Consider the following 24,369-nt stretch of genomic DNA (forward strand, 5'->3'; position numbering starts at 1 on the left):
CAGTAGTATGCAAATAACTGAGCTGCTGACTGTTTATCTTCAGCAGGACACCAATTTTAACAAAAACTCATAAACAATTCACCAGTTACTACATTCTCAGCAATTTGTGAATTTTTACTTGCCCTGTGTTATTATATGAACCAGTTGTGCTTGCCTGGTTTCAAAACAAAAAATATACATTAAATAATTTAGTTTGTGTAAGATTTGATTTACTATTTATTTTACATACATTTCCTTAATAATAAATATTTATTTATATTTTTTGACATATTTAAAGGCATACTATTTATTTTATGTAAGCGGCATGCTTCCTGTCTCTCTCATGAAAATAAAGCGTAGGGTTAGTTCTGGCAGGTCACGTTAGTCAAGCTCCAATCAGCTGACTCTCAGCTGATCCACGTCTACCTATAGGAATATGACGTCTATCACTGTATACATGTATAAGCTCCTTCAGTATTATCAGCAGCTATTAAGTTTCTCAGGAGCCAATTATCCTCCTCCATCCCCAGCTCCTCCTCTCGTCCAGTCAGTATGGCATTCTGATTCCCCTTGAATCGGAATAAATTCTCAAATTGTTGTACATCATAATATTGAAATTAATGATATCTGCAATACATTCATTGGTTCTTTTCTGTTTACCCTATTGCTGCTCTCCCTGCTCTTATCCATGCTAGGCTGCATGGATGCGCAGGGAGTTCTTGCCCAGAACAGAACCATACCACCAATCCTAACTATATGCTAATTGTCAATTGCATTTGACGATAGTGGTCCTGACAGAACCAACACGGAAGTGACTTAAACTGCAATTCATCGACTGGCCGCTAGAGGCAGGCTGCAAAAGAGAGTCAATCCATGTTTACAAAAGAAAAAATATGTTTACAGCCTCGTACAAAAAAGTGGTTTTGGTCTGTATAGCTAATTTTGCCCTTCAGGACAACTGTGAGGGGGTTCAACATAACTTCAACATTTGAACTGGGGTGAATATGGATGTAGTGTCCATATTTTTTTACAGTCTATGATTTTATGTCATGAATTTAATTTCATCATATTTCCCATTCTTGTGTAGGCCTATGTAATCAATAGAAATTTAAATGATTTCCACTCACAATTTCTCCAATAAATGTTTGAAACTTCAACCGCAGTTAAAACTGACATACTCAGAAGAGAAGTGACAACCCTATTTACCGTAGTTGCAGTGTGTATGTCAGTTATGTAATTTTTACATTTGCATACTGAATTATGATTGGTCTTTTCTTTCTCAATTAAACTGATCTGTCTGTACTGCATATTACTATTAATCTCTCTGTCTCACTATTTAATTATTTACTCAAACATTTTTACTGATGTTTTAGGACAATAGATTTTAAAATATTACACAACTTCTAATCAAATCAGCTCACTGTACAGTACTAGCAGATATCACTGAACAGAAATGATGCTGCTGTTCTCTGTTAGGCATTCCTGGAGAGCTATCTGATGGCTGGGCCCACACTGCAGTACGGGAGAGAGTGCTGGCAGACCCGGCAGTGGACGCTGGTCAGCGAGGCGTCTGTCACCAGTCCCCTCCATCACGGCTCTGAGTTCCAGCTCAAATCGTCTGACTTCAGCTTAGTGGTAACAAGCAAAGCTATCCCTCACCTCAAACTCAGTGAGGAGTACGTCCACCCCAAGTCCCACAAGTTTGTACTACAGCTACAGTCCGAGACCTCCGTCTGATGGATTCAGTTGCTTTTGTCCATATGGTTTTCTACGCTTGTAAATTTTGGACTAGTACTATTTTGTTTGAAATTGTTTTTCACTTTTTCACAGTTTATAATATTGGATGTATTTTGATACAATATTTGTTACTGCCAAGAACAGAAGAGGAAAAAAATGTATACCTGTATTGTATGTATCCGATTACCTAGTGCTGACTGGTTTGATTGATGTGTTTGTGCTGCTTTGTATGTTACTTTTTTGCAAAGAGCAAATGCTAATTACGTACTCTGATAAGCACCAGAACGAGGCATCATGGAAACAGTTTAGCTTTTTGCAAGTAGATATTGTTTATCATATCTATGTTTTTGAGGCATGTATGTTTTTTCAATTGACTGGAACATAAATGAGCACAATGTTGAAATTCCATGAGATTGTGGTAAGGTCGGAAACATCAATTAGGGAGTTGGAATTGTCAATGCCATAATAGTGGCATGAAAGCCAAACATACAAAATCATTTTCAGCCTGCTTGATTTCAATAATTGTTATACACTCACCTAAAGGATTATTAGGAACACCATACTAATACTGTGTTTGACCCGCTTTCGCCTTCAGAACTGCCTTAATTCTATGTGGCATTGATTCAACATGTGTGGGATGCACTTCCAGGGCACAAAGCTCCCATTCCACCACATCCCAAAGATGCTCTATTGGGTTGAGATCTGGTGACTGTGGGGGCCATTTTAGTACAGTGAACTCATTGTCATGTTCAAGAAACCAATTTGAAATGATTCAAGCTTTGTGACATGGTGCATTATCCTGCTGGAAGTAGCTATCAAAGGATGGGTACATGGTGGCCATAAAGGGATGGACATGGTCTGAAACAATGCTCAGGTAGGCCGTGGCATTTAAATAATGCCCAATTGGCAATAAGGGGCCTAAAGTGTGCCAAGAAAACATCCCCACACCATTACACCATCACCACCAGCCTGCACAGTGGTAACAAGGCATGATGGATCCATGTTCTCATTCTGTTTACGCCAAATTCTGACTCTACCATCTGAATGTCTCAACAGAATTTGAGACTCATCAGACCAAGCAACATTTTTACAGTCTTCAACTGTCCAATTTTGGTGAGCTCTTGCAAATTGTAGCCTCTTTTTCCTATTTGTAGTGGAGATGAGTTGTACCCGGTGGGGTCTTCTGCTGTTGTAGCCCATCCGCCTCAAGGTTGTGCGTGTTGTGGCTTCACAAATGCTTTGCTGCATACCTCGGTTGTAACGAGTGGTTATTTCAGTCAAAGTTGCTCTTCTATCAGCTTGAATCAGTTGGCCCATTCTCCTCTGACCTCTAGCATCAACAAGCCATTTTCACCCACAGGACTGCCGCATACTGGATGTTTTTCCCTTTTCACACAATTCTTTGTAAACCCTAGAAATGGTTGTGTGTGAAAATCCCAGTAACTGAGCAGATTGTGAAATACTCAGACCGGCCCGACTGGCACCAACAACCATGCCACGCTCAAAATTGCTTAAATCAACTTTCGTTTCCCATTCTGACATTCAGTTTGGAGTTCAGGAGATTGTCTTGATCAGGACAACACGCCTAAATGCATTGAAGCAACTGCCATGTGATTGGTTGATTAGATAATTGCATTAATGAGAAATTGAACAGGTGTTCCTAATAATCCTTTAGGTGAGTGTATATTTGGATAAAGAGGGGTAATATATTGAAGAAAACAGCCTTTCTTGTGTGATGAATAAATTGTGATTTGTAGTTCGCCTCTTTTATTGTGTGGTAATTCAATTTAATTTATTTTTTATCATGCGTAATGCATCATCGATAAAGCAACGACTTGTGTTTATAAAATAAATGCCCATTAATGCAGCCTAGCACATTTATAAACCTTGCTCTTGGCTGTGTTTTTGTCCAAGCTTGAAATTTCTTTGTTTATATAGCAGAAGGAAAAAATAAACCTATCATGCCTTTTTCCTACTGCTCTAGTGATGTTTTCAAATAAGGATAATATATATGTAGTTAATGATACAGGACAATAATGTTTTATATTATTTCTACATTTTATAGCTGCTACAGCATATATTTTCCCATTGTGTATAATGTCAGTTCTTTCCTATCTGATCACACAAACCCATCTAATTCAGTCTGTCAGAAATTAGTTATGATAAAGCACAACAATCTATGCCATAATCCATTACGAATCAAAAATCAGTTTGTTTCAAATATTTCTCATCAGTGTTACATTTAAGGAGAAATATTGCAGATTTGTTTTCCTGAAGATCCTGATTTTATTAAAAGAAGTTCTATAGAACCTCTGTTCCTCTCAAACAATAGTAGAAGCATACATTTTTCATCTGAAAGTTTAATATAAAATATATTAACAATTCTGATATCTTTTCACCGTGTCATATTTGTTGAAAATCTCAGAAGTTTTGAAATGTTCAAATTATCTTTAAAGAAGAGTCACAGAGTCAATGCTTTGCCTCATTGTGTCAATGTAAATCAAAGCCTTTGGAGGAGCCAGGAAAAAAATGCTTTGGGCAAAAATGTTTAAAACAAGGTTTCCCCTTTCAAATATACATTTCTGTGTTTTGCTCTTTGGTGTAATGAATAGTGACCTAATACTTAAATCAAATCCTCCAAAGTTCCTGATTGTCAAACACTTCATATTGGACAAATATGTTGGGTATTTCTTACACTATATGTTCAGCAAGATAATGTTTATGATTTGTGGTGGATCCTAAGTCACTTTCAAACTGGAATTTGTTGTTGTCTTTAGAGTTTTAACCTATATATATTTATGTATATATAAATATGGAATATGTCATGTATTAAAACTGTACTATATGTATATATTTATTTATTAGTGTATGTAGTTTACAATAATTCTTGTGTACACGTCTGCATGTGCATATGTTTTATTACTGTAATCACCATAATTTCCACTGTGGATATAAAAATATAAAACCTCTTTTTTGACAGTTGAATTGCATTCAAATGGATTGTCTGTATATGTCTGAAATGGACTGTGAGACTAAGGAGCAAGAAGGCAAATTCATTTTCTGATTCTGATGAATAATTGAGCAGCCCTTTCATTTGTCACATGCTGATTGTCATTGGTCAATATTTAGAGATTTCAAAAGCATATTTATTTTTAGTATGCTTTTTAGTCCCTGTCCTAAATCCTGCCATTTACACTAGAGCCATCTTTGTTATAAATAGCTGACTAAAACAGGCTAGTTAACAACAAATCTTTAAAGTAGGCTACAGTTTATCTACAGTATTATCAGTAAGTCAACATCAATGCTCTAATTTTAACCAACTGTCTAATCCATTAACATCCTGTCAAGTGAAAAGTCTTTAAGCATTTGCATTTTGACATTGTTGATTTGACCTTTTTGCTTGGATCAGTTTAATCCAGATTTTTTTGGGATCAAAGGTATCCTACTAAAATGTTTTGAACAACACAAACTGATGATTTGAACCAAAATTGCATTTTGTAATCTAATCTGATTTTAGAATCCTTTTTCTCTTTTGAACAACCCATTTTCAAGATTTGATCTAATCAGATACCCGAAATCTCATCAGATTACTTTTGAACAACTGGGCCCTGGAGATTTATACCTGTAGAGTTCAAATTCAACCCTGATCCAAAACACGTCTGTAATTATCAAGTGCTTCTGGAGAACTTGGCTGTGTCCGAAAACGTAGGCAGCTGACTTGTTGGCTTGCTACCCTATCAGGCAATGACTTTGCAGGCAGAATTTGTGCACAAAGGTACCTCACAAAACTGAATTCGGACAGACTTGTGAGGCAGCTTAACAGTTTAATGATCTACAGCAAAATAGAGAGGGCTTTGATAAAAACTGAGTGAATATTTAATGACTACAATAGTAATTTCTCGCTTGAAATGACATCATAAGTGAAAAACGTTGATCACAAATGTACATTTGCACACAAACTGATGACCAGCCGCAACTTTCAGACACCATCTTTAATTTTCTAGCTCAACTGTCACAGAATGGAAAGCACAGGTTTGTGGGATGCTGCCTTCAAAAATTAAGGTATCTCAGGGGACAGGAAATGAAACTTACTCGTAACCTTGGTTCCCTGAGAGTAGGGAACAAGTATTGCGTAGCTATACGCAGTGGGGAAACTTTTCCTCAGATTATTGAAGCTTTTATGTAAAATGCATTGCAGCTGCACAGCGAGCACAGTGAGAGACTGGCTCACTCATTGGCTGTGCTGCAGCAACTGCACATCCAATGGCTAAGGCGTCTATAAGAGAGAGCCTATAAAGCCTATATATATATACACTCACCTAAAGGATTATTAGGAACACCTGTTCAATTTCTCATTAATGCAATTATCTAATCAACCAATCACATGGCAGTTGCTTCAGTACATTTAGGGGTGTGGTCCTGGTCAAGACAATCTCACGAACTCTCAAACTCAATCTCAAACTGAATGTCAGATTGGGAAAGAAAGGTGATTTAACCAATTTTGAGCGTGGCATGGTTGTTGGTGCCAGACGGGCCGGTCTTTCACAATCTGCTCAGTTACTGGGATTTTCACGCACAAACATTTCTAGGGTTTACAAAGAATGGTGTGAAAAGGGAAAAACATCCAGTATGCGGCAGTCCTGTGGGCGAAAATGCCTTGTTGATGCTAGAGGTCAGAGGAGAATGGGCCGACTGATTCAAGCTGATAGAAGAGCAACTTTGACTGAAATAACCACTCGTTACAACCGAGGTATGCAGCAAAGCATTTGTGAAGCCACAACACGCACACTTTGAGGCGGATGGGCTACAACAGCAGAAGACCCCACCGGGTACCACTCATCTCCACTACAAATAGGAAAAAGAGGTTACAATTTGCAAGAGCTCACCAAAATTGGACAGTTGAAGACTGTAAAAATGTTGCCTGGTCTGATGAGTCTCGATTTCTGTTGAGACATTCAGATGGTAGAATCAGAATTTGGCGTAAACAGAATGAGAACATGGATCCATCATGCCTTGTTACCACTGTGCAGGCTGGTGTGGTGGTGTAATGGTGTGGGGAAGTTTCCTTGGCACACTTTAGGCCCCTTAGTGCCAATTGGGCATTGTTTAAATGCCACGGCCTACCTGAGCATTGTTTCTGACCATGTCCATCCCTTTATGGCCACCATGTACCCATCCTCTGATGGCTACTTCCAGAAGGATAATGCACCATGTCACAAAGCTCAAATCATTTCAAATTGGTTTCTTGAACATAGTCCCCCACAGTCACCAGATCTCAACCCAATAGAGCATCTTTGGGATGTGGTGGAACAGGAGCTTCGTGCCCTGGATGTGCATCCCACAAATCTCCATCAACTGCAAGATGCTATCCTATTAATATGGGCCAACATTTCTAAAGAATGCTTTCAGTACCTTGTTGAATCAATGCCACATAGAATTAAGGCATTTCTGAAGGCGAAAGGCACAGTATTAGTATGGTGTTCCTAATCATCCTTTAGGTGAGTGTATATATATATATAGACTCAAGGGATAGTGTGCTTATGAACAGTGACCTGACACATAGATAAGACTGGACCCTGTCGAGTCTAATCGTACAGAAAAGACCTCCGCCTGCAGGGAAGGGACCTCCATATTATACAACCTCACAAATGTGGAGGGTGAGGACCAAACGGCCGGCACACAAATGTCCTGAATAGGAAATCCAGAGGACCACGCCCATGACGAGGCCATACCTCTAGTTGAATGGGCTCTAGTGCCTATAGGGCAAACCTGACACACCGAGGCGTATGCAAAGGAGATGGCATCCACTATCCATCTGGACAGCCTCTGCTTCGTGACTGGAAATCCTTTGGATCGGCCACCTAACAGACAAAGAGCTGTTCTGAATGTCTATAGGATGCAGAGCGCTCCAAATAGACCTCCAAAGCTCTAGCAGGGCAGGGGGAAGCGCTAATAGTGTAATAACCTGTGCTCTAAACGGTGTTCGAGAGCACCTTAGGGACATAGCCATGTCTGGGTTTGAGAGTAACACCAAACATGAGGGGCTCACAGAGAGCGCCCACAGATCTCCCACTTGCTTGATAGATGCCAGTGCCAGCAGTAGAGCAGTCTTTAGCGAAAGTGGTTTGAGATCAACCAACTGAAGCGGCTCAAATGGAGGACCCCTCAGGGCCCCAAGGCCGTGGAGAGGTCCCAAGATGCTACAGAAGGAGGCATAGGAGGGTTCATCCTCCTGGCCCCCTTAAGGAACCGTATGACCAAGTCATTCCTTTGAGTGACATATACTTTGAGCGTGGAAGGGGAACGGCCCGCGTCTAACAGCTCTTGTAGGAAGGAGAGAATCACTGATACCTCGCATGACTGAGATTCAAAGTGTCTAACCGAGCACCAGCCGGAGAACACTGACCATTTCAGGGCATAGAGACGCCTAGTAGATGGCGTTCTAGCCTCAGTAATCATGTTCATGATCTTCATGAACATGAAGATGGTTCATACAAGATGGCGCCGCAGATGGCTGCCTCGGTGTGGGGCTCTCCAGCTATTGTGTTGTTTTGGTTCGTTTTTTCTGCGTTTAGTCATTCTTTTCCTATCAGTTTCACCAAAGACGAACTACTGGACATTAGGAAACACACACCAGAAACCTTTTCTACAGTTTTTAATTATTCGGACGTTTTGCACTAACCCGTTAGTCACCCGCACTAACAAGGATTTTTTAAACTCTGCTGCTCTGTGCTTCACTGAAACCTGGCTGAGTGAAGCCATACCGGACAATGCAATACATCTGCGGGGCTTCCAGCTGTTCCGAGCGGATCGCATCGCGGAGCTAACGGGGAAAACGAGAGGTGGTGGATTGTGTTTCTACATTAACGAAAGTTGGTGCTCAGATGTAACAACACTGAAGAAGATGTGCTCTACTAATTTAGAGGCACATTTCATAAACTGAAAAACCCTTCTACTCGCCTCGGGAGTTTTCCTCTTTCATTCTCGTGAATGTATACATCCCTCCAGATGCGTGCGTGAGCGCGGCGCTATAACAGCTGGCTGAACAAATAGCTGAAACAGAACAAAGTTATCCTGACTCTCTTTTAATCATTCTTGGGGATTTTAACAAAGCAATTTTTTTCCGCGAACTACCAAAATACAGCACGTTACATGTCCCACCAGAGACAGTAATATACTGGACCACTGTTACACCACAATAAAAAATGCGTATCACTCTGTCCCACGGGCAGCTTTGGGGCTCTCTGATCACTGTTTGGTTCATCTCATACGACCTACAGGCAGAAACTGAAATCAGCTAAACCTGTAATAAGTACTGTAAAAAGATGGACTAATGAAGCAGAGCAGGATCTTCAGGCCTGCCTTGATTGCACTGTTTTTGAAGCTGCTACCAACGATCTGGATGAGCTCACAGATACTGTAACATCATATATAAGTTTCTGTGAGGATACATGCATTCCTACCAGGACATTCTTATCATTTACTAATGATAAATCATGGTTTACTGGGAAACTCAAACACCTTCGTCATGCCAAAGAGGATGCCTACAGAAGTGGGGATAAAATCTTGTATAACCAGGCCAGAAACAAACTGACAAAGGAGATCAGAGTTGCTAAAAGGTACTACTCTAAAAAAACAGTTTTCATCCAACGATCCATCATCAGTCTGGAATGGCCTTTTGGAACATCACCAACTACAAGTCACCATCCCCCCGGTCTGTGGACAATCAACACCTGGCTGATGATTTAAACTCATTTTAAGCAGGTTTGAAAAGCCCTCATTCACACCACACACCGGCTCAGACCTGCACTTCACACATTCACCATCACCTCCTTCACTCCCATTCCTCCCCCCTCCTGCCATCCAACCTGAGCTTAATGTCTGTGTGGAGGACGTGAGCAGAAGTGATCTTCAACAGATCATTGGAGCAGTGTGAAGTTCCCTGCTGCTTCAAGCACTCCACTATCATTCCGGTCCCCAAAAAACCTAAAATCACTGGACTTAATGACTACAGACCTGTCGCTCTCACGTCTGTGGTCATGAAGTCGTTTGAAAGACTGGTGTTGGCCCACCTGAAGGACATCACTGGACCCCTGCTGGATCCCTTTCAGTTTGCTTACAGAGCAAACAGGTCCGTGGATGATGCAGTCAACATGGGACTGCATTATATCCTGCAACATCTCGACAGACCTGGGACTTATGCAAGGATCTTATTTGTGGACTTAAGTTCGGCCTTCAATACCATCATGCCTGATCTTCTCACAGCCAAACTGACCCAGCTCTTCATACCATCCTCGATCTGTCAGTGGATCTCCAGCTTCCTGACGGACCGGCAGCAGCAAGTGAGACTGGTGAAACACACATCCAGGACTCTCACCACCACCACTGGCGCCCCCCAAGGGTGCGTTCTCTCCCCACTACTCTTCTCCCTGTACACTAATGACTGCACTTCTAAAGACCCCACTGTCAAGCTCCTGAAATTTGCAGACGACACCACTGTCATCGGTCTCATCCAAAACGGTGACGAGTCTACTTACAGACTGGAAGTTGAACAGCTGGCTGTCTGGTGCAGTTATAACAACCTTGAGCTGAACACGCTCAAAACTGTGGAGATGATCGTAGACTTCAGGAGGAACAGCCCAGCACTCCCCCCTCTCACCATCATGAACAGCACTGTGGAAGCAGTGGTCATTCAGGTTCCTGGGCACTACCATCTCTCAGGACCTGAAGTGGGACAATCACATTGACTCTGTTGAGAAAAAAAGCCCAGCAGAGACTGTACTTCCTTCGCCAGCTGAGGAAGTTCAACCTGCCACAGGAGCTGCTGATTCAGTTCTACTCCCGTCATTGAGTCTGTTGTATGCACGTCCATCACTGTCTGGTTTGGTTCAGCTACCAAATCAGACATCAGGAGACTACAACGGACAGTCCGGACTGCGGAGAGAATCATTGGTGCCCCCCTGCCAAACCTCCAGGACATGTACTCTTCCAGATTGAGGAAGAGAGCAGGTAAAATCATCACAGACTCCACTCACCCTGGACACCACCTGTTTGAACTGTTACCGTCGGCGTCAAGACGGCGACTCAGATCACTGGCCACTAGAACATCTCGGCACAGGAACAGTTTCTTCACACAGGCCATTTCCCTCCAGAACAGTTAACACACCTCCCAAGGCATATGCCTTCAAGTGCGATACTCCCACTGTTTAGTGCAATATCCTACAACTCAGGTGATACTTATATGTAGATTTATTTGTTTATAATATTCAAAACACTGTAAATATGTTCATAATCTGTAAATCTAAAAAAAATCTGATACTTTTATTCTCATATATTAATATTTTTATTTTTTATTCTTATAATTTGTAGTATTATGTTACTTGTTGTATTTGTGTATGTCCACTGGAAGCCTCAGTACCAAAACAAATTCCTTGTGTGTGCAAGCACACTTGGCAATAAAGCTCTTTCTGATTCTGATTCACAGGGAGGTCCCCAGGTACCCGTTGAGGGGCCACACATGTAGGGCCCATAAGTCGGGATATAGCTGCCTGTGTGAGGAGATCTCTCCTCAGTGGCACAGGCCATGGGACTTCGTCCATCATCTGAACCAGCTCTGGAAACCATGGTCTGGACTTCCAGAGGGGGGCCACTAGGAGGACTGAGCATCCCAGTTCCCTGACTCCTTTGATGACCTGGGGAATCATGGAAACGGGGGGAAATGCATATGACAGGGTCAGGGATGGGCCAGCACATCCCTGCTCTTCGAAAAGAACACTGTGCAGTGAGTGCTGTCTCTCGAGGCAAAAAGGTCGACCTCGGCCTTGCCGAAAACACTCCATATCAGACGAACTGTCTGAGGGTTTAGAGACCACTCACCTAATGCCTGGCTCACACTACAGGAGATTTAAAATCCTAACCGATTTTGAAATCTGGTTGCACCACACAGTTAAGGAGAATCTTTGCAGATTTTCTTCCCTCAAATCTTAAACATGCTCACACTCAGGGCCGGCGCTCCGCACACGCACATCACGCACTGCGCGTAGGGCACCAAGTGCTTGGGGGGGCACCAAAAAATCTGGGTCGTGAAAAATCATCACAATAGGCTACTAGTATAAATAACAAATAAAATAAGTCTAAAGCATGTTAATATACAAAATTAATACAAAAGCAATATAGGCCTAGACCAAATTAGTCGAGAAAAAGGTGAATCTCCTGTGCCAGTCTCCCTCTGGTGCCCCCCCCTTCCCCACCTCCCAGTGGTCTGTTCGATTATGCCTCAATCAATGTCAAATGTGGCAGACACCGACCTCAGACATGGCCTCGAAAAGGCACCAAGAGTCGGGGCGGAAAAAAGGAAAAAGAAGAGACAGCGGGATGATACTCGCGCGTCGCTTGCAGGTAAGACAATGTTTTAAATAAAAATGTTAGTTTTGTAGCGCGGGCGCCCTTGCGTCATGTATTCATGTCCAGGGGGGTGTCGCTAGTAGTGCAAATGATCCGGGGCAGGCTTTTTTAGTCCTGCATGTTGAATATTTTATTTTAACGGGGGTGCGGTTTCTCCCCCGGGAAATTTTGAAACTTGGGCTGTTTAAGATGCAGTTAGTTTGTTTGAGAAGAAAAGGAAGACCGCTTAGAAACGTTTTTTCGTTGTTGTTCTATGCGGTTAATGCGGTCATTTTCAAGAGGTTCATAGGCCAAGGCCCAAGGGCGACATCTGTTGGTGAAACTGCAATTAGAAAAAAAACCCCCACAATCTAAGTGTTTGTATATTTTCATATTCACAGAGTTGTCAAATTATTAGGGCTGGGAAAAGATTAATCGCATCCAAAATAAAAGTTTGTGTCTACATAATATATGTGTGTGTACTGTGTATAATCATATTTGTATATTATGTATATATAAATATACACACACATGTATATTTGCGCGGGGGGCACCACCAATCATTTGTGCTTAGGGCACCTAAATAGCTAGCGCCGGCCCTGCTCACACTACAAGATTTGAAAATCGTGGCGCATCACACACTACAAAATGTTAATCAGATTATCGTGCCAGATATGATTCCACCATGATCATGTGATCTCACGCAACAGATCGGAAGCGGAAAAGTAGATGTATAACTAAATATCTGTCCTTCAGATCAAGTCATATCAAGATCAAGATTGAAGATTCCTCGACAAGATATTTTCTCCGATTCTCGGGAGGGGGAAATCGGGCATAAATCGGTCTAAAACTCCTGTAGTGTGAGCCAGGCATAAGGGAGTGTTGTCTCGAGAAAGCATATCCGCACCCAGATTCTGAATGCCCGGGATATGCGCTGCTCTCAGAGTGCTCAAGTTGGCTTGCGCCCAAAGAAGGAGGTCTCTTGCCATGAAGTACAGGCTGCCCGACCTGAGACCACCTTGGCGATTGATATATGCCACCACCGTCATGTTGTCCATGCGGACTAAGACGTGGTGTCTTTTGAGGCTCGACAGAAATCCTTTCAGGGCCAAACAAACTGCTTTCATTTCCAGACCGTTGATATGCCAGCTCTGCCCCAGGCATTCCAAATGGCCGAGGATCAAATCTCAAAAGTGTTTCAATAGTTCGGCTCGCGACTGCGCCAGAACCAGCCAGTCGTCGAGATAATTCAGCACGCGCACTCCCTGACATCTCAGGGGAGAGAGAGCCGCGTCCAAGGACTTCGTAAATGTGCGGGGTGTTAGGGACAGACCGAACGGCAGAATTGTGTATTGATAAGCCTGGCCCTCGAAGGCAAATCTCAAGAATGGCCTGTGATGGGGGGACTATCTGGATTTGAAAGAGTCTTTCAGATCCACAGTGAAAAACCAATCCTATGGGCAAATTTGCGCGAGGATTTGTCTGACAGTTAACATTTTGAATGGTTGTCTCATGAGGGCTTTGTTCAAATGTCTTAAGTCTAATATGGGTCTGATACCGTCATCTTTCTTTGGGACTAGAAAATAACGACTGTAAAACCCTGAGTGTTTTAGCGCGGGTGGAATCACCTCTATTGCCCCCTTTGCAAACAGATTCTGTAATTCGGAGCGAAGCACGTGACACACGCTGCTTCTCACCGAAGTCTCGAGAACCGCCTGAAACTTTGGGGGTCTGCGAGCGAACTGGAGCGAGTAACCTCGCTTTATTGTGTTTATAACCCAACTCGACACACCGGGAATGGCCTGCCAAGCCAAAACCTTTGTGGCTAGGGTTTGATACATATTCGGGGATGGGTTGCCTAACACTGGGGAACCAGATACCTTATATTGTGATTTGTTGTATTCAATAATGAAGATAACTTCTGAGCTTCGGTGAACCTCTCCGAAAACCCCTTTACCGCCAGGCCGAAGAGACCGGAGCTTGTTCCTACGGCGATAGCTTCAAAAGTTTTCCGGAGGACACAAAAACAAAAGTTGTTGCTGAAGTAGAGAAAATCTGCTATAATGGCGAATTTGGGTTCCCTTTATAGGCTCAGAGAAGCCTTCGCCATTGGATGTGCAGTTGATGCAGCACAGCCAATGAGTGAGCCAGTCTCTCACTGTGCTCACTGTGCAGCTGCAATGCATTTTACATAAAAGCTTCAAAAATCAGAGGAAAAGAGTTTCCCCACTGCGTATAGCTATGCAATACGAAGTGACCATTCTCGAAAGGGAACTAACATTGCATTCGGACATGCCTTGATGCCGTCCGACCATGGAATGCATCCGCCGAAGGCACAATTTATCAGTTTTCGGACGCAGCCTTTGACTGTTATGAAAGGAAATTGCTGCAAAGAATATTGCACCTGAGAGAACAATTTACCAGATCATCAGGAAATTCAAGGAGAGAGGTTCGAGTGCAGTGAAGAATGCTTTAGGACGTCTCAGAATGTCCAGGAAGGAAAAGCGATTGTCCGGAGAAGAAGTTGAATGTGTTGGAGAATCTCACTACCCCTCCTCTAGCTGATGCTGAAAGTCTGGATGATGTAATGTCAAAGTAGGCCATAGGGCAATGAAGAAATGGAAAAGTACCCAAAGACCCATGCAAGCATAAGATGACCTTGGTGGAAGATATGGGAAGGTACTAAAAAACATGTATGATGTAATTTTTTTTTTTAAACTATACTTGTGATATTTCGCTACCAATAGAAATAAGGCCTCGAAGCATGTGATTTTAATTGTGCCCTGATACCGAGGAGGAGCAAGGTGTAAGAGATAACGGGAAAACGCTAATTGGACACTGGCAACAAGAAAAAAGGTATAAGACCTATGCGTTGACCATTGTAAGATCAGATGACTCAGCTGAACATCTCCTTTGTTGACTTGCTCAATAAAGATTCTTCTTTTGAGACCTGGAACATTGAGCTTCTCCCAATGATACAGGAGCAATAGTGATGATCTGTGCTTTTTCCAGACAGATAATGAATTGGCTCGGAGATCATTACATTGGAATTTTAGAACAGTGGCCAGGCAACTCCTTTAAATCCTTAGATCTTAAAGTGCCCCTTTTATGTTATTTTAAAACCTCCTAATGTTGTTTTGGAGTCTCCTACAACAGGTTTACATGCATCAAAGGTCAAAAAACCTGTTTCATTTCCTCATTATATACATTTGCACATCACCACATTTTCAATGATTCTCAAACGAATCGTCAGATGAATCAATCTGTCTAAATCCCTCGTTTTCGCGAGCTGCTATGCTCTGATTGGCCAGACGGCTCAATTGTGATTGGTCTACCGCATACAGCGCGCGTGTCGAAAACAAAAAATTGCCATAACAACGCCAGTTCTGCGTGTCCTGAGGCTTCCTACACAGTAAACTACTCGGCCCTCGGATATGACGTCACTTCCACACTTCAAGTGTTCTGGTATGTTTTGCGCGTCCGAGTCGGAGAAAAAATATGGACGCCACCCAGAAAGCTGTTGCTATGGTAGCACTGGCCGAGTACCATAGACTAGATGTCGCCCTGGGGTTCTAAGCATGCGTCAAAACCGCCGCCATCTTGGAACAGGGGTCTTGTCTTAGGAAGTAGCTAGGTAACGCTGAATTCATGGATGATGCTGGACTTTTGTGCTGCATATGGATGTTCACACGAACGAAATCTAAAAACCAGACAGCAAGGGATTACTATTCACAAGAATGTGAAATTTTGTCATTTTTTTTTTACATTTCTCTGGACTCAATGAGAAATACATGTCTGACCGTTGGAACGAACCTAAACAACTAAAAAATCACATTCATGATGATTTATGGTGATTTTATTTCCGTTAGACCTTTTCCTACATAGAAGCTGATGCATTAAAGAGAAGGGGCTCCCCTGTATCATGATGGCGGCTCTATTGAAGCATTCGTTCCAATGAACTGCCAAGGCGACATCTAGTGTATGGCCGAGTACCAGGCGCTCCAAAATAAGTATGTGCTTCACCTACACAACTAAAATTTTCACTTTATTTCATGTTTTAGTTTATCTTCTGTTAACAACGCTAGCCACGTTAGTAACACCTGTTTGAAACAAGGCTTCATTCAATATTGCACTCACAACAAGACAGATTCCCATAACCACAGAGATACGGACGCAGTAAGGTATTGCAGTAAAACAAGTGATTAAAATCGTCATTAAAACAACCAAAGTGGTCCAAAAACAATGAAAACGATTGATACTTTCAAGTCACACAGGGTGCAGCCATCTTGGATTCCATATCGCAATTCTTGCTCTGTGTCCTCACGGTTGTCTGACTTCCGAGCTGGGAAATCCAAGGAAAGGAGGCGCGGTGGTGCGTGTTGCTAGGCAACATCTGTCTTCCTAGTCGGAACTCTGACACGGATGAATAATTGAACGGACCATAAACACGCGCGAGTCCGATGATGAAACATTGGAAGAACTAGCTATTTAACCAGAACCTCCATCGGAACTCAATTATAGGGGAACTTTTATGTCCTCAGGTTATACATGTTAAAAATACTATATTATAAAATAAATACTTTAGTTATTTCAAATAATATTTATTGCACCACCAAAAAATTTTATACACTAAAATCAGTATGATTTCCATTTTTAAAAATGTTTTCATCACTAATATTTGGCTACTCAGGCCTTGTCCCCAACCCAGACTTTAAAACTTATCTGCTCTGAAAATGTGATAAAATGTTATCAGTAATTTGTGAATATTTTTAACAATTTAGTATTGTCCACAACAATACTGTCATTACCTCGACAGTCTATGATTACAACAAGGATATTTTTGAGGGTAAGATTTGTTTATGCCGTAACCATGGAAATGAAGACTAGCAGGGGAGCACATGTCAGCCATGAAAGAACAGTGAAATTTGATGTCTGAAAAAGTAAGTAATTTAATAATGAATTCCTTCTGATCATGGAGTAGACTTATTCAGCGTCATTACCATAAATGCTGTAGCAGCAATATTTTGATAAATATATATATATATATATATATATATATATATATATATATATATATATATATATATATATTCACATGATTTATATGTATTTAAAGTTCTTTTTGTACTAGCTGTTGAGTAATGTTAGCAAAACAATGACCTAGCATCTTTTTATCTGAAAAAAAAAAATTCATTACCGCAACACGTCATTACCAACACACAACTTGTTGTGATGGTAATGACAAGTGATGGTGGTAATGACATGTTCTGTGTCACTATCTATATCATATTATGTGTTTATAAATTAAGTTGAAGAAGCATAATAGTGTGATTTTACAATGAAACTTAAGTGAGATGCCTTACTTCCTAAAACTATTTTTTCTTATTTTTTAACCAGAATGGCTCCCAAGAAATCAACTGAAAGGTCTAGAGATTAAAGAAAAAAATTGAAGGAAGATCCTGTAAAATATCAGCAATAGATTGACAGAGAAAAGGAAATATACAAAAGAAGAAAAGAAACAGGAAAGCTTAAAGTAATCTCACAACTTTCAAAACGGGAGCAAAGACAGAAACGCAAACAATGGAGTTAACCAAAACAATAAAGTAGCCAATGACGAAATTCGACAGGAAGCTCTCTCCCTCAACTTTTTTACTACCTCTTTTTCTGTCAGTGGGCCCTAATTTAAATCGCAGGAAAAGTGCAAAGTCTAAATTCTAAATAAAACCTAATTTTATAACAAGGACAATTCTTTATGAAATTAAATTAGCTTATTTTAATACCATCTGCAAGATCCAAGCAAAAACATTGGGTCACCACAATACTCCCACATGACACACAATGGCATGGCTGGATTTAATTTTCAGGACACTTTGCTCATTGAGTGACTACACTACGCCTCTCAATTAAACTAGGGCCCAGTATCTCTTTCTCTCCACATCCCATCCATCTCCCTTTATAATCTCTAATTCACATTTTGAACGTTCAAATACATGTTTGAAAGCAAACACATTTAATTATGCATTGTTAGTTTTAACCCAATGCAACTTTTATGAGTTTTTAACCCAAACATATAATATTTCATAGTTATGAAATGTTTATAAAGGATATCTTTATGCTGTTTAATCCAATTGTGACAATTGATTAGAAAATATTGTATGGTTTCTTCATGATTGAAATAAACATGTTCAAGTTGATGGTTGTGTCATATATATATATATATATATATATATATATATATATATATATATATATATATATATATATATATATCCTCACATCTATCCATTTCTTTCAACAACACTCATCAGAAGTCATTATTTAAGCCTTTAAATTTGCTTTATGTATCAGTGCACTTTTCATTTATGTCATTACCAAAACACTATGTCATTACCAGAACAATGTCATTACCGCCACATTGCTTAATTTACAGCAAACATACCTTTAAAACTGTTTTATGTTCAATCTTGAGGTGCTACATGAAAAGCCTGATGAAATACTCATCCACCTATTCAAAGAAAAAACATCTAAAATTAATTTTCCAGAAATTAATGTGTCCATCCAGCTTTGATGAACACAGAAAAACACATTTTGATGGTAAGAACAAGAAAATATATGTAATTCGCTGAATGGAAACATTTTGTTTTTTATACGAATTGTTGAAGGTTAACAATGTTTGCAAGATAAATTAGTTTAAATTATCTCCTTGATACATTCTTTGCATGATGAGACTTTTTGATGTTGTGATGGAAATGACGTTTTGCAGTGCCAGTTGGCAAATAGATATAAAATACTCAAATTATATTTAAGCTCAGTCGTGGGCATTATTATATCTTTACATCAAAGCATGTAAACATTGTCTTGACATAATTCTAACAAAATTCAACCAAATTTCATTCATCAAAATGTAAGATGGCAAAATAGCCCCCAATTGAAGAATCACCCAAGGATGACATGAGCAGGATGTTCCTCAGTGATAAACTACTTAGTTTGAGGTACATTATGAGATGTTGCAACTGTTGTTCCTCACCATCAGCATTAGTGCATGTCAATCAACAAACCGATTATTTTACTTGTACAAATTTATTTACAGAGTAATTTTCTAATATATAGTGGTGAACACATATCTGTATCAATAACAGTGCATGTATGCAATGTATTAGCCGAGCTCTAGCATGAATAACTGTAACATAAACGTTGGTAAAACAAATGCCTAATCTTTGCTCAAAGTAGTGAGAACGACAGACAATCTATAGCCTATTAATAGACACAGTTTTAGGTTATAGCGGCCCACAGCTGATTAGAAGTATTTCAGTTAGACATTAATAATGTGAGTTAACCAGTTAGCATGAGACCAACACAATAAAACTCAAAACTTAAGTATTTTGAACACCGTCTTTCAAGAGCAAGTGGTTTGCAAATCCTGCATTGAACTCCGAGATTTGAGAAGCAGTCAAGTAAAATAAAAGAAACACAGCAAAAGTTTAGGATTATATTGCTGTGGAATCATGGTAAAAATTATTTTTAATCACCAAATCTTCACACGCTCGTCCTTGGGCAGTGAAACAAACTGTATGATTTTGCTTCAACTCCATAATGCACATGATTTGCTTTATCAATGCTTTTATTGATTTGAGAAGTTTCAGAGTGGGTATTGAGAGGAGATTTAAGTGAAGTTTAATTAAATGTCAATTCCGTCTGCCACAACATCAGTTTCTACAGGAGCAGCAGGCACAGTTCAGATATCTGAAAATATAATTTTGACTAGTCAAGGATATCTCTAATTACATTTGTGTATGTATGATATGTCAGTTGCAGATATCTTGAATAGTAAAAGTCAAAAAGTTTAGCTATATCTCGAATTCAATTTCCCACTAGTCCATTTACAATTGCAGATATCTCTAATCATCATTCTGACTAGTCAAATAATAATTATGACTAGTAAAAATACAATTGTAACCATCTAAAATGTATTTATGGATAGTCAAACAACCATAGATGAATGTGTCAATTTCACCTGCTATATGATGTGTTCACTTAAATGCCCACTAGGGGGAGTTGTTGTATTGTGGAGAATGGCTGCGTGATTTTTAGACATTTTAGAACATTTCAACCCTGTTTCGTTTTTAGGCAGTTATTACGATCAACTCCCGGGACACAGCTTGCAACAATTTGTTAATGTGACAATACATTTTGTTAGTTTCAATTTCCAAATAACCGGTGGAATGTAACGAAATACATTTACTCTGTATTTAAGTATAAATGTGAAGTTCTTTAGATTTTTATTCAACTCCACTTCATCTCAGAGGCAAATGTTGTACCTTTTATGAAAAACTTACTTTTAGATTATTTTAGGATATTAGATTTTGATATTAGATATTGTTTTTTATCTTAAACGTATATTTTCTTTTAAATAGTTGTAAAAGTACTGTAAGATAAAATTTATAGAACAATTTATTTTGTATCATTTACAAATTAATTGACATGACAAAAATAAATGCACAGATGAATTTAGTCATTACATTTACAAGTTATAACTGTAATAATATATTACAAATAAATATATTTATTTGTAATAAAAATAATTTTATTACAAATTATTTTTGTAATAAAAATAATTATTTTTATTACAAAAATAAACAATGCACAGACATTTTTTGTTTGTTTCATTTACACATTTTAATTCACATAACCAAAAGTTTTTTTCTCCACCAATTTGTCAAGAAGAGAAAACAATCTGTCCATTCTCTCCCTGCTCTCCTGTGATCTCCTCTCCTCTGTCTCTCTCTGAAACTTCATGTTCTCCCTAAATATCTAGATCAGCTCATCCTCTCGGTCTCGTTTCTGCGTTTACACTTGGCATTAACATGAGACCTCTATCCGGATGTTGTCCACATACACATTGAAAGACAAGTGTAAACGCGCTTCTGATCGGAATGTTCCCTTTCGAACGGTCACTTCGTATTGGGTAGCTATACGCAGTGGGGAAACTCCTTTTCCTCTATTTGCTGAAGCCTTTATGTAAAGCGCATTTGCAGCTGCACAGCTAGAACATGAGCGTCTGGCTCGCTCATAGGCTGCGCTGCGGCAACTACACATTCAATGGCGCGGGCGCCTCTGACGTGCGACCAATGAGATCACTCTGCGTCATACACATCAGAGCCCGCCAAGGGGGCGTGACCTCAGTCTATAATAGTCCCCGAATTCGCCATTATAGCAGATTTTACTCCTTCAGCGACAAACTTTCCGTCTCTGACCATTTATCCAGCCTTCGCCGTCGAACAAGCCTTCAGCCTGAGCGAGCTACAGTTCAGCAGACTACACATCTCAACCGTGTTTCTCCTGACGCCGTCTCTCCTGTGGCTATCCGGCGATATCCTTTTCAATATCTGTTTATTATGTGTTTATATCTGTATCAGCGTTGTTCCATATGCCTCGTGTTAAGCGAGGCCTACGAACACGCAAGCTGTTCACAAACGTCCGTGCTCTCTGGATGCTCTCACAGGAGAGACGGCGTCAGGAGAAACACGGTTGAGGTGTGTATTCTGCTGAACTGTAGCTCGCTCAGGCTGAAGGCTTGTTCGACGGTGAAGGCTCAATAAATGGTCAGACACGTAAAGTTTGTCGCTGAAGGAGTAAAATCTTCTATAATCCACTCTCTCCAGCTCAGTCATCTCCAGTCCTGTTCGAGGGAGATCAGCCCCCCCAGGCTCCGGAGGTCTTTGGGAACGGCGCTTCTTCCTGCGCGGTCCTACAAAGGGCGGAGTGACAGCTTCAGTTTTGCAAGCTTCGAGTCGAGCCCGCAGGGTCGACATCGGAAGCTCTTCACAGTGCTCACATCCTCCAGTAGAGAGGGCAAGAGCAGCGTGGTCCGGTCCCAGGCAGAGAGCGTAGATAACTTGGCGGTCTCCGACGCTGAGAGGGGCTCTGCACGAGCCACAAGTGGAGCGAGGCATCTTGAAAAAGGCGTCTCGCGCTCTTTTAGATAGTATAGAAAGGATACTTCGCCGGGTAGTGTAGCTGGCACGGAAGGCTGAAGGTGGTCGAGGATAGCCGGCTTCCTCAGGCACTGTCCTTAGCTGGCTTGTCGCTGTTTCGACGGCGGCGGCTTCTCTAGATCAGAGAAATCAGAGAATTCAGCCTTCGAGCCTGCTTATATACGCTAAGCCACGCCCATTCTGGCGGGCTTCGACGCTGTGAAGCCGCGAGCACCCTTCATGGACGTGACGTCACGTCGGGCTCAGTGGTAGGCTGCAGCAGTGGCAGCTAGACAGCCTGCTCAAGGTCTGCTAGCTGCGGCACTGCGTTGACAATGGATACAAAAATTGAGGCTTCAATATCTCGAAAAGATGAATCTTTCCCGTAGCGTAAGCTATACTTACGCAATACTCGTTCCGTCTTCTAGAGAGAACCGAGGTTACGTTAGGTAACCGAGTACGTTATCTCTGTTATTTACAGATACCTTAACCCTCTGGGGTTCTTCGGACCAAATGGTCCCGAAGAATTTAAATAAAAAAATGTGTAAAATCATGGCTTCATCGGAATGGTCTGAAATTTGGTGACTTTGTTGGTACTTGGTATATGAACACCCCCAAAAATTGAGGACAGGATTTGAATAGTCTAAGTGGTTGTAAAAAAAATGGTCACACTCAGGGCCTTCGGGTCCAAATGGTCCCGCCATAGGAAATGAATGGGAAATTGGCAAAAATGTGACAATACAGAGTTTTTTTGTGCGTACAATCTACAAATCAGCCACGATCCAGAAAAAAAGCACACAACAGTGAAGGGGTGATTCTATAAAACATCAAGAGTGCAAAACAGACACATCCACACACACACACACACACACACACAAACACACTTTTATACATAAACAAACGAATAAATTCAGATTTCATATGTGTTTTGCATTTTTAAAATGCTCAGTTTGTCCACCAGATGGCATCCATCTAATTTCAAAAATTGCTTTTATGAGGTCTAGGCTTGACTCTAAAATGAAATACAGCTTTACAAAAAAATATATATTTTTTTTGATTTTTTTATTTTCTATATATTCAATGGGGGGGGGGGGGGGGGGGAAATGGGTCATATTTATTGCATAAATATTAATTATAAATCTTAAATTATCTCAAAACACCAAAAAAGAAAAGAAAAAATATTATAAGAAACAAGTAAATAAAAAAAAAAATGATTTTCTTTTAATAAATATGAATCAAACCCTTCCGGACCATTTGGTCCCGAAGACCCCGAGTGTGACCCTGAAATGAAGGACCCCAGAGGAAGCTAAGTGACATGATGTACAACGCAGCTAGAAGCTAAAGTTAACATTTTCTAATGTTAGGCTAACGTTACGTTAGAGATGTAAAAGATAACGTTCAAATAAGTTGTTGACTTATCTTAGAACAGATATAGACATCCTTGTATAATTTATCCACGTTTAGTTGGTGTTGTGGTCTACCATAACTTAATCCAGACAATTATCTCGGTTGAGATGTGGCTTGGGAAAGGGTAAAACATACACACCGTCGCCCAGCCTCTCGGGATACCTAGTGTCGGAGTTGCATGTACTCCATGCACACCGTTTGACCATTTTAAACTTAAAAGGACAGGAAAAAACATAAAAACGACTGAAACCTGACTAACTGCAATGCATTTCAATAGACGAGGAAGCAGAGAATGTCCGAGTGTATGGGATGGCTATGCGCACTGTGATTGGCTCATCGCGTTTGGGGGCGTGGCTTAGCCATAGGTCAATTGCTCAGTCACTGGTCCATGTCAACCCAGTCTCAAGGCAATTTGTGATATGGTCACGTAATTTAATCTATTGATTCGTGACACGGGCACGTTTATTTCGTTATTTTCGTGATATCAGCATAGATATCAGCACATTTATTTTAAACTAATGTATTTCAATGGGAAGCAGCTTTCGTGGTCACAGCACTTTCTGCCTGTCAGGCTGCAGCAGAGAATCTGTTTAATCAACATTTATTCACGAGATCTTATCATGGTTTATGTATTTATTACAATGTTATTATTTCGGTCTTATTGCCAGGGAAGCTGGATTGCTTTGCTGTTAATTGATATTTTAAAATTATATTTTATCAGTAGGAAATCGGGCTGAAGAAGTCTCATTCCGAACACATCGCGATATTTGGCATTAGTTCCTGTGTGCCAGATGTTGGTAAGTAGTCGTAAATACGCTGTCCTAATAATGTTTGATATAGGCTAATGTATTTTCTGTTTGTCGCTATTAATCAGATTAGATCACGTTCA

General features: G+C 40.5%; 2 protein-coding genes across 5 annotated transcripts in view; both read left to right on the forward strand.

The window, feature by feature from the left end:
* Nucleotides 1-4,701, forward strand: part of vangl1 (VANGL planar cell polarity protein 1) — a 49,361-nt gene extending 44,660 nt beyond the window's left edge. For both annotated transcript variants that reach the window (XM_077215457.1, XM_077215458.1), the window contains exon 9: nucleotides 1,456-4,701. In XM_077215457.1, the coding sequence (XP_077071572.1) occupies nucleotides 1,456-1,716 (261 nt within the window). In that variant the 3' untranslated portion in view covers nucleotides 1,717-4,701. The remainder of the gene's footprint in view (nucleotides 1-1,455) is intronic.
* Nucleotides 1-24,369, forward strand: part of LOC143723295 (ladderlectin-like) — a 259,996-nt gene that overhangs the window by 193,009 nt on the left and 42,618 nt on the right. The gene's annotated exons all lie outside the window — the stretch shown is intronic.

This window comes from Siphateles boraxobius, unplaced genomic scaffold (assembly GCF_051911475.1).
Source record: "Siphateles boraxobius isolate OS27281-9 unplaced genomic scaffold, OSU_SipBor_1 7, whole genome shotgun sequence".
NCBI classification, from domain to species: Eukaryota; Metazoa; Chordata; class Actinopteri; order Cypriniformes; family Leuciscidae; genus Siphateles; species Siphateles boraxobius.